The sequence below is a fragment of the Paramormyrops kingsleyae genome, chromosome 3 (assembly GCF_048594095.1).
Source record: "Paramormyrops kingsleyae isolate MSU_618 chromosome 3, PKINGS_0.4, whole genome shotgun sequence".
Lineage (NCBI taxonomy): Eukaryota > Metazoa > Chordata > Actinopteri > Osteoglossiformes > Mormyridae > Paramormyrops > Paramormyrops kingsleyae.
The window spans coordinates 5677670-5688493 of NC_132799.1; the positions used below are offsets into that span (position 1 = coordinate 5677670).

At 50.3% G+C, this 10824-nt stretch overlaps 1 protein-coding gene across 3 annotated transcripts; it reads left to right on the forward strand.

Moving 5' to 3' along the window:
- Nucleotides 1–804: 804 nt before the first annotated feature.
- Nucleotides 805–9931, forward strand: b3galnt2 (beta-1,3-N-acetylgalactosaminyltransferase 2). Of its 3 annotated transcripts, XM_023796205.2 has the most exons (14): nt 805–1478; nt 2323–2484; nt 3764–4166; nt 4818–4944; nt 5105–5205; nt 6108–6301; nt 6581–6676; nt 6978–7088; nt 7496–7574; nt 7706–7889; nt 7994–8119; nt 8226–8385; nt 8497–8553; nt 8848–9931. In XM_023796205.2, the coding sequence occupies exons 3-14, from the start codon at nt 4061–4063 to the stop codon at nt 8986–8988; spliced, it is 1482 nt and encodes a 493-aa protein (XP_023651973.2). In that variant the 5' UTR covers nt 805–1478; nt 2323–2484; nt 3764–4060; the 3' UTR covers nt 8989–9931. The 3 variants fall into 3 exon arrangements, with proteins under 3 accessions (XP_023651973.2, XP_023651972.2, XP_023651971.2); XM_023796204.2 differs by lacking the exons at nt 805–1478; nt 2323–2484; nt 3764–4166 and having other exon boundaries at nt 4254–4944; nt 6111–6301; XM_023796203.2 differs by lacking the exons at nt 805–1478; nt 2323–2484; nt 3764–4166 and having other exon boundaries at nt 4255–4944.
- Nucleotides 9932–10824: the final 893 nt, after the last annotated feature.

Here is a 10824-nt window from a genome sequence, read left to right on the forward strand (position 1 = left end):
TCTCTTATTTCCTCTATGCCTGTCCAATTTCTCTGAGAATTTGGGCCGCCTGGGGGGTTTTGACGGAGCCTGTCTCGGGCAAAGCGTATCCACATTGCGCTCTGCTTGGAAATGTCCTCCAGCGTTTCAGAGAAGGTCAGTGGATTCAGGGAGGGCGGGAGTGAAGTCGATGCGGAGTCGAGGAGCCCTCGTTAACACAGTAGTTACGTGGCTACCTGTCACACATGCTAATTAGAGAGTTTCTCACTGAGCTTGATATTGGTCATTGCTGGTGCTGTGATTCTGTGCCACTGGGCCACGGATTTAGACTTTCCCGTCAGATGTCTTGCGGTGGGTTATTTTTGCGCGGTTTGTGGAATGTTTGCCAGCTGGAGCTGAGAAAGACCCCAGCAGTGCTTCACGGTAATTAGAAGTGACCATGTAATGTGATGGTTGCTGGTTCACGTCCCATGAGTGGTCGAACTGTTATCCTTTTAGCTGGAACGACTCCACGGTGACTATGGCTGTGATCGGATGGTTGCCAGTTCAAATCCCAGAGTCGGGGGAGTGTTTTCACCTTTGGACTCCTGAGCCTTTAACCCCTGCTTTCACAAAGAATGTTACTATAGATAAAAGTGTCCTGGAATATAGGGGTCAAGGCCATTGCTGGCCAAGATGCGCACGCTGTGGGCGCAACAACAAACGGCAGACTTTCTGTTTCTGCCTCGGGTCATACTGTGACTCGCCCCACGTTGAAGGGACCCCCGGGGGAAGGGGGGGGGGGGGGGGGTTGTGGAGGGGCGGCATCTCATGAACAGGAGGACTGACTTTGCCTGGCTTTTTGCGGAAAGAAGCTAATTGAGATTTGCATAAAGCCCCTATTGGGAGCTTCCAACAGGCACAATTATTCAGAAGCACTCAAAACCGCAAAAGGAGAATAATTATGTTCGCATCATTCGGGCGCATTTCATAGTGTGCTTAGCCGGTGTGAAGCCCCTGAAAAGGAACAAATGGCAGAGTGTTTTGGCTTCATAAACTAAGCCCTTAAACATTTTCTCATGCATTTTTTTAATGCTCTTAAGAGGAACGGAGTTGAGCCAAGCGAACTGGACTTGACCGTCTGCCAGGTTGTCTCCGATCTATCTAAAAATACCACGAAAAACAGGCAGAGAAATGGATAATACACTGCAGTGGTATTAAAATTAGGAATCAACATGTAGTTTTCGCTGCTGCTTTGTGAATTATATGGATGCCAGAAATAGCTGTAGTATAGTTCCACATTCTAGCAGCCAATAACACCACATGCTTATTTTACTATTTTTGGATGTGTATCGTCCCCTGATTTTTAGAGCTAGGCTTCCTAGTGAGTTTGCCTCTGTCACCTCGGTATCGGCCGGCCTGACCTGACCCAGCCCAGGCACCAGGAGGCCTGCCTGCGATGTGGCTCCTCGGCTCTGAGGGTCCCCTGCAGCCCCAGTCTATCGGCAGTGCGTCACCAGGTCGGCCTGAATCCTCTCATCGACACACGTTTCTCTTACACACATCCGAGTCTGTTTGTTCTGTGACGACGCCGCTGCCGGCTGTCTAGGGACAGGAAACTACCTGAAAGCTGCTACATTTCAGTACCAACCCAACCTCCCCTCCTCCAAGGAAAGGAAAAAAAAAAGTGAATGCAGGAATCAGAAGACTGTGTTTAGTCCCTATGACACTTTAATGTGATGCAAATGTAAACTGCTCCATAGCTCATTCAGGTGAAGGACAGTTTGAAGTGCGTACAGTAAATTTATTTTTAGCTTGATAAACTTCACAGTCTGCGTTGCAGGCATATTTTCAGCCCGTTACTCTGAACATAATGCTGGGAGTCTGAGAAATGTTCCATTTATAAACGCAATAAGCAGGGAGACTGCTGAGCCAAGGAAAGTATTACACTTTACCCATATCAGCCGGCATCCCTGAGATTTTTATTATTTGCAGTCAATTTATCTAGTTAGAATTTAATTAGTATTTATCTGTCAGACTTTTACATTAATGCAAGGTCATGAATAAGCTGCACGCCATGATTTTTAGTTTCCTGCTAATGTGTCACCATCTGGCTACATATGTATGTGGATATAGATGGATGGGTCGTCAAATGATAGCGCTAGATTGTGTGTGTGTGTGCGTGCGTGTTCATGAATGTATGTATATAATATATACAGATATGTATTAAATAATGACGATGCAACTCAAAAATGACTGCAACTTAAATTCTTTCTGTTGATACTGTTTAAAAATTAGGGTCATTATGAATTTAACGCTTGTCGTGGCCTGTTTTGGTGACATCAGGTGTGTGTTATATCGCAGAGTTTGAATATTTCAGCGTGGCTGCCATTATAACTATGGCACTTATAGTGATACCGGACATTTGACCTCGGAACCCTGCAGCTGACCCGGCTCCTCCTAGCGGCCCTGTTAGCGGCTGGACGCGTGAGAAACCGCGGGCGCGCGCTCCATGCGCGTAGACAGGTGGGTTGACGAGAGCGCGCCGCAGAAAGTAACCCCAGTGCGCCCCGTTCGCCGGCTGCAATCCAGCATCTGATGAGAAAGAGGGATTTATTCACGAGGAGCGCGCAGACCCCGCGCGGTTGTCTTGGAGACCGACTTGTGTCCTTGCACAGCGCCACCGTGCATTGTTCTGCGGGAAGCTTTCATTCGCGTCCCTCGGCACAAAGCCGGGGGCCACTGCAGCCGCGCTATGGCACCGTGCGGCTGATGATTACGTCAGTCTGACTAGAGCCGTCAAGGCGTCCCTGGCTTCTCCTCCGCGCTGCCACCGAGCCCCATCAGTACGCTCCGCTCCAGAAAACTGTGGGAGGACCCGACTCCGAACCCCGGGCTCAGGGCCATTTCTAATGCTCATCTGTCAGGACGCTACGCTGGCGTAAGCTCATGTTTAATGCTGCAAAATGGAGAGTCTTAATGTTTGTTTTCATCATCACACATAAATTTTAACCACCAGTAGGTTTTTAATAAAATATGACTGCATTACTTGATATATAGCCCATGTTTCAAAATGTGAACTGCACTTTGATTAAGGTGCCTGTTTAGATGGGCTGTGGCTCAAGCAATGACAAATTTAAGTACGAAGTTTTAATTAATAAAATCTTTAAATGTCCCACCATTACCCTGCATTGAAATATTTTAGTGTTATGTTTGTTTTCCCTGACGTGCAACTTTTCAAATAGGAAAAACACTAGCCCTTTCTCTTAATCTCATACCTCGTTACTGTTTTGATGAATGCAAACAGACACTGAACACAACACAACTCACTGATGTTAAATGCTTTTCTTGTCTTTGAATGTTTCTCTCATTTGTACCGTTTGGGAAGACCAAGAACCATGATGAATGGTCTGGTGTTGGCTTGGAACCCAACGGGTGTTCATAAGTAAATGAAAATCAAGTAATTTTAATAAAAGACTAACAAATTGAGAAAGAATCTCCACTCGTCACCGTCATCTCTCAAAATTCTGTAAATCAATATTCACTGCCGATTGCAGAAATCTGTCTGTTTGGGGAAATTCTGACCCCTAGCGGAACTTCTGTAAACGACAAGTCGACTACGGTCAACACTTTGCAGTTTTTCGGGCAAATCTGCATAAAGTGACAGCTATAGAGTCATCAGCGTCGGCTCATTTTTAACATGTTACACCTGTTTAATGTGCAAAATCCGTGTGCTATTTTAAATGAATGCTTGTAAATGGGAACTGATTAACAGGGACTAACGGGTTAACTGTTTTGTTGCAAGGTACCCGCAAGCCCCCCTCGCAGCCTCTCGATTGACACCCTCCGAAATACACTTGCGGATCTAGGTGTCTCCGGTGCCGACTTCAAGCCCCAGGAAGCTTAGCGAAGCCGCTCCGCCGCTTCCAATTGGCTGCGCGGTGGTCGGGAGGCTCGCGGCGCCCGCAGGAGGCGTACACGGGACGGGAGTCGGAGAGCATCGCTTTCGGAAGCGCAGTTATGCTTTTTGGAGGCGCTCTGCCGAGTGCCTCTTTGCAGACGGCCTGTCCAGCGCGGGGGACCCACCGCCAGGAGCCCGTCCATGCGAAGTCTAGCATTGCTGCTGTGTCCGTGTGCCGTCGCCGTTGCGCTGCATCTCTGGCTGCTGGCGAACAGAGCCGCCTTCTTCTTGGATTTGCAGGATTCAGGTACATGTCTCGTGCAGTTTCCCCAACTTTTCTCCGTTATCGCGAGCGGGGCCCGATTATGCTCCGGTTTCTCGTCCCTTTAAGGTATTTCTGCATCGCTTTGAGATAATATATATAAGACTTTGCATTTCAAACGAAACAATCTCAAACTGCAGCTTTTCGCAACGGATGTAAAGATGCGCGCATCTCTGGTTCGGTGGGGCATTTGTCGGCTGACGGCAAGCTGTGTGTTTCAGCTATATTCTTATCAGAGATGACAGCTCCATAATTGAATTTATTTAGCACCGCACCTTAATGATACGTATTGTAATCCTACGATGGATTGTTATACTTGGCAGAACGGGGTAAGTCGCATTTTTAAGCGGCTTTAATTACTCCGTTATACACCAGGTACCGGAGGGATACGTCTCGTTGAGCAGGTGATACGGGTTGCTGTACTGTTATATCCCCTTTGGAACCGTCTACTTTGCATGGATCGTCAGGCATCTGAATTGTGATTTTTCTGTCCCCAGATGCTGTGTAATTCGGGCTCCTTCTGCGATCTTGTAAAACCACGGCGTTTCCCAGTTTGCCACCTGCAACACAGGGCTGTCAGTTCTGTCAGGGAGACGCATGAACCCTCTCTCTCCTTAAATGCTTTCAATCGGACAGATCAGCAGCTGCGGGCCCCTGAAGTTCTGGTCGGAGTTTTGTCGGCGCGTCACCACCATGCGCTAAGAGCCGCGATAAGGGACACCTGGCTGGGGTACCTCAGGGAACATCCCCAGTTCCGACAGCGGTGCGTAGCCGACAAGGTTAAAACACTGTACAATCCAGCATGTTGTTTGTTCTATCGTTGTATGAACTGCATCCATTTTCGCGTTTATGGAGCACGTGTCCTTTTCCTGGGCTGGACCTGTTACGGCTGTCTGACCATGTCCGGCACCTCCGGGCCGTAGGGTGCAGGTGAAATTCATCGTCGGCAGACATGGCTGCGCCATACCCGAGGAGGACCTGGAGGACCCGTACTCGTGCACCCTGCTGAACATCACCGAACCCGGTAAGGTTAACGGCGCCCCCCCCACCCTTATAGCAGTCCTTCATTGTTAGGCAGGTAATTGCCCTTCACAAGCACCGATCACCGGTGAAACGTCATGTTTACAACGTGTCATTTTGAATGTCTAATACACCTTTTGCATGCCTTTCCTGGGCGGCAGGCAGTGCTGCGCGACTCAGCGCGTTAAAACGCAATTACGCTTTTAGCTCTGAATTCAGGTCAGCACGCCCGCTAAGTGGACGATTAATTGGCAGCGAGCGCTGCTCTCGCGCTGCTCCTCTCTGCGGAGGGAAGCGCCGTTTCTTGTTTTTTTTTTTTATTGTGCTGACGAGACTTTGCAAACGAGCATTTCAATTAGCCTCCGAGTTCAGAGAACGACTCCCGGCATCGAGGCTTCATTTCTGTCACTCCCCGCAAGTTCAGAACATCTGCTGTGGGGATGCTCACCTAGAGAGCATTACTGCTTAATCGCTTCTTGCCTGCGGAAAAGGGAAGTTTTTATTTTTCCGTAAGCCGTAAAATAGAACGTAGCCTCCCTTTAACGGCCTTGTACTTCCCATTGATCTCCTGGGTAATAAACTGTTCTTTTCCTAATTAAGAAGTCCCCCCCTCCCCTGCTGAGATGAGTCTGCCTTTAGACAGGAAGCTCCCCCCCAGGATGAGAAGTGCTTTGGAGTGCTGACGCGAGGAATAATGTGGAACGTGCCCATATGCCCGTCTTTTTTAAATGAAGCCCCCCCCCCTCGCCTCACCACCAGCACCCATAAGCCCCCCCCCCTTCTGTGATCTTAGATCAGCAGGGGCGAAGCATTGTCAGCGTGGCAGTGATGGATCAGGGATTCTGGGAATGTGCCGGGGTGGGGGTAAGGGGGGGGGCATTGACAGGTGTTGGCTCTGGCTCGCAGCAGATTCCCAGGAGCTGGAGGTCCTCACCGTGCAGCACGGCTCTGCTCTCGGTCCTTCCAACGTCTCCGTGCTCAGCTTGGACTTCAAGGTGCTGCACCCCCTGGTGGTCACACGCCTGGGCGTCTTCCCAGACGGCCCCGCTCAGGAGCTCCACGGCAACATCACCGTCAAGCTTTTCCAGGTGGACCAGGAGGTGAGTGTCGCCGTGGTAACGAGGCACACTGCATGACCCTATTCTGACCTGCAGGAGAGAGGACCGTGTCTAGGCTGGCATATCACAGACCAGTGCAGGCTCTGCTTAATTAGCGCCTGTAGAAATTTGCAGAGTAAATTCCCATCTAGCTATCGACTGGTAAAAAAAAAAACTAGAGCAAAGCAAAAGTCAGCCCATCCTGCAGCCAAGGAGACCTGCGAGCGTCTGTCTTCAAAGTTTCCGCTTCCATGAAAGCGTGCTCTTTGGTGCCCCCTGCAGGAACCCGTGGTGACAGCTCGCTTCAGTGCCATCAGCACAGGCACCAATGTGAACGGAGTGTGGTACAAGCCGGTGGAGCAATTCATCCTGCCACGGGTAGGAGGGGGTCAGCTGCCGCGGGACCTCAGAAAGCGGAGTCTAGGCGCGTTGGGTTTAATGAATAGCCTGAGCCAACCAGCTAGAGTCGGAGCAGCCTGTTCTATTTACGCCAGATTGAACTAACGGCATGTTGTTGGATGTCTGTCACACGGATGGATCTTCATATTCCTAGATCTCTTGACACCAGTTTAATGTTCTACAAACACAGCTGCCTGTGCTAATTGGCCGACATATTGAAGGCTCAGGAAGTGTGGCGGGATCCCGTAAACCGCAGCATCTGGCCGCGTTGTTTCTCCAGGGCTTCGAGGGCTCGCTGGTGTGGGAGAGCCTGGACTCCGCCAGTCTGACCACGGTGGACATTTCCAGGGTGCAGCTCAACACCGGCGGGGGGGTGCTGAGGTTGTCTGCGGTAAGGGCGTGAAGTGTATGACATGACGGGGGGGGGGGGGGGAGGGTGTGCGGCGCGACGGCAATGTGGAAAGTGAGAGATTAACAGGTGACTTTAATGTTGAAGCCGGAGGGGGTGGGCAAATGGAATGGACCATTTTTTTTTGCCGGGTGGAATTAAAGGAAGAGCAAAAGGAGATCACCAAAAAAAAAGACGACCCAGGAGTTTTTGGTGTAAAATGTAAACAGAAACACCCAAAAACAAGTTTCAAAATTTGCAATAGTTGAATCTCTCATATTCGAGTTGGTTTTGTTTTTACTGATGCTTATTAAGTGTGACATGGTGGATTGTGGCGTGTTTGTCAGATATGCAGACACACGCGCACAGAGTGGGTGTGTGCAGGCTAAGGGGTGCGTGATGCGTTGCAGGTGGCGGAGGGCACGCTGCCCCACAGGAGCGCCCGTGGTCTGCCGGGACTAGCTGGAGGATTCACCTTCACCATATATGGTAATAGTGCGGTGCTGGGACAGACGGGGCCAATCGCAAAACAGGGTGATCCCCAGGCCGAACCACGACACTGGCAGATGGGGGTGAGCATTTCATTGGTAGGTGCCGTCTTAACCTCTGAACTCTGCTAGATGTGGAGGCTCTGTCAGAGATGCTGCGGGGCCGTCCGACCCGCCGAGAGCGGCACGCGGCCCGGCTGGAGGAGGAGGGGGAGGAGCTGGAACGGGAGAGCCGTCGGCACGGTGACATCGTCTTCGTCGACGTGGTGGACACCTACCGGAACGTTCCGTCTAAGCTGCTGCAGTTTTACAAGTGGTACGCGACCAGCGGTCGAAGCCGTGGACCCTCTCCTTCACGTGACTTGGGCTCTTCGAGCGGATTTCGGTTTTTAATCAAAGTGACCGCTCGCACTCTGATAGGTCAGTGAGAAGGGCTGACTTCAGCCTTTTCCTGAAGACGGATGATGATTGCTATATCGACGTGGACGCCGTGCTAATGAAGATAGACCGAAAGCAACTGAAGCGGAACAATTTCTGGTGGGGAAAGTGAGTACGAGCTTTACTTTTTCTGGAGTGTGCGTGTCTGTGTGGTGGTGGGGGGGGGGGGGGTTCCCCCATGCCTGTTCTCCCTCCGCTCACGCTTGCCACGCAGTTTCAGGCAGAGCTGGGCGGTGGACCGCGTCGGTAAGTGGCAGGAGCTGGAGTACGCCAGCCCCGCATACCCCGCCTTCGCCTGCGGCTCGGGGTACGTCGTCTCCAGGGACCTCGTTCAGTGGCTGGCCGACAACGGCGATAAACTCAAGGCCTACCAGGTACCTGCCGCCCTGGCAGAGGGACACGATTGCAAAACCGGTATTAGTGGCAGGCAGGAAGACTTTTCTTTAGTCGGGGAGTAAATCAACACAGTAACTGTGCCCCCGCAGGGTGAGGATGTCAGCATGGGGATATGGATGGCCGCCGTGGGACCCCAGAAATATCAGGTAGATTTAACGGCTCCGCACACTTAGACACGTGCTTGGCGGCGTGAGACGATCCCGCAGGGCCGGGCCTGAAGGAAAAAGGGCTGCACCGGTCCCCTTAGATTAATGTGGCCCTTCATCTGCGTGCACAAGTGGTAAAGACAGCAGCCACTTGTCCTTGTCCTCCACTTTTGGCTGCACCCATCTTTTTTTTTTGCGCATTTCATTTATAATAAAAAAAAAAAGATGATAAATTTGCTTCTGGTGGCTGCAGCTGCTCCTGACGCTCAGCGGCTGTGCCGGTCCTCTCTGCAGGACCCCGGCTGGCTGTGCGAGAAGGACTGCCAGCGGAATATGCTGTCCTCGCCCCAGCACTCTGCCCAGGAGCTGCGATCCATGTGGGCCTGCAGGACGGCGTGTGGCGACGCCTGCGGCTGCCCCAGGGCCCGGCGCTGAGCGGCAGGGGCACCGGCGCCGGTCCATTCATCACCCTGATCCAGAGGCTTGTCTGGCGACCGGCCCCGTGACACCAAAACCCAGTGACAAATCTGCAGAATGACAGACTGGCTGGTTCTGTTCTTTATTTTAATTCATTCCTTACATCTCCTACATCACAGGCTCTTAAACCTCTCCTACAGGAACCCCAGACACGCCGCACATGGGAGACGTAAGCAGCAGCGTGGCTGAGCAAGGGACCGACAGGATGGCAAAATCAAACGGAATGGCGGGGTGTCCCCTAGGGGAGGTTTAAAAACAACACACACCAAGGGGGTGGGGGTATCTTAAGATGACAAACACTATCCCACCCCCTCCCCCAAGACATGCCAGGAGTGATTTCACACAGACGGCTGCCCCACAAGGACTCTGCAGTACAGAAAGCGAGACGGCAGGCTGCTGCAGATGGGATTAGCTCGTCCTTTACGTCAGAATCTGAGGCCGAACCCATGCGAGCTGCAGTCTGAGACTCTTAATCTCGCCGGAACAGACGCAAGTATATATAAAAGTTTAATTTTCAGTACTTCTGTGATGCGCATCCTACGAGTGGCTGCGGCTGCAGCGTCGGACGTCGTCCTATCAGGTGGCTGCCCCGCCCCTTTTCAGAGTCTCTGTGCTTGCTAGATGCTTTTCTACCATCTGTGAATAAGGACGCCGCCGCCTCGTCTGATCCCCTTCCGCCACGAAAAGTAGTCCCATTTCTTGTAGACTGGTTGTCGTAGACGTTCCTCACAGCAGGCTGCAAGCAATTCAAATGCACAGGTGATTCAGTATTGTATAAATATTCATTTGAAATATTAAGATTATGAAAAAGTATTTAATCCTGATATTTGGCATCTACATAGCCATGCTACTCTTGACATTAACAATAGTGGTTTTTAATAAAACTGCAGCACTGAGTGAACCAGATTATTATTATATTTTTTTGTTTTAAAACTTGAACAGTAACGTTAATCCATTTTAAAAGGTGTGATGGGTAATCTGGATATAAAAGCTAATAGCATGTCCACAGCACTCGTTGCCACCTAGTGGTGACATTTCGTTTCACAGGATTCTCCCCTGCTGCATGTCAAGCATTTGAATATCTTTCCATACATTAAGAACAGCAGAAACACTTCCTGTATTCGTTTAAAACTTTGGGTGCTGGAAAACTGCCAATCTGAAGCAAGTCTTACTAAATTAACATTTTCTTTTGTATAACTTTATAATTGTCTATTCGTTGAATCGTTACCAAGTGTCAAGATCAAACAGAAATAGGGGAAAATATTAAAACACTGACACTCCCTTTCTGAAGTATGAGAGACAATCCATTGAAGTAGTTTAAGCAGTTAAAGCAGCTTAGTTTGAGAGGCTGGCTGGTTGTCATTCCCAGCCACCGAAACAATGCAGTGATCACATTTAACACACGACAAAAAATAGCCATCGCGGAAAAAAACGAAACACATGGCCGACTCTCAGGACTCATAAGATCCTGTCACCTTGCTGAAATCCATCCAGCTGTTTCTGCTTGTCTTTGACAAGCACTACAAGAAATATATATAAAAAAAAACACCTCCACACAGGACAGTCTGCAGCCAGTGTTCCTCAGGTACCCCCAGATATTCCAAAACGTGGATTGTCTGCAGGTCCCCAAGGGCCAGGTTGAGAGACACCCAACAAGATTGGCCACCCCTGATCTAGACTGACTAATCACACAATGAACCTTAAAGGAGACACTATGTGCAAAGCTGTACACTGAATGTACAAAAAATCAGACCCCTCACTTAGTGTCTGTGGTACCTCAACAAGCAGAGCTCT

What these genes read in the sequence shown, in the direction of transcription:
- b3galnt2 (XM_023796203.2), top strand. Translation starts at nt 4,679, where the DNA reads ATGCTGTGTAATTCGGGCTCCTTCTGCGATCTTGTAAAACCACGGCGT. An exon ending in AGCAATTCATCCTGCCACGG is followed by an intron (nt 6,677 to 6,977) that starts GTAGGAGGGGGT and finishes TTGTTTCTCCAG; the next exon opens with GGCTTCGAGGGCTCGCTGGT. An exon ending in ATTCACCTTCACCATATATG is followed by an intron (nt 7,575 to 7,705) that starts GTAATAGTGCGG and finishes GAACTCTGCTAG; the next exon opens with ATGTGGAGGCTCTGTCAGAG.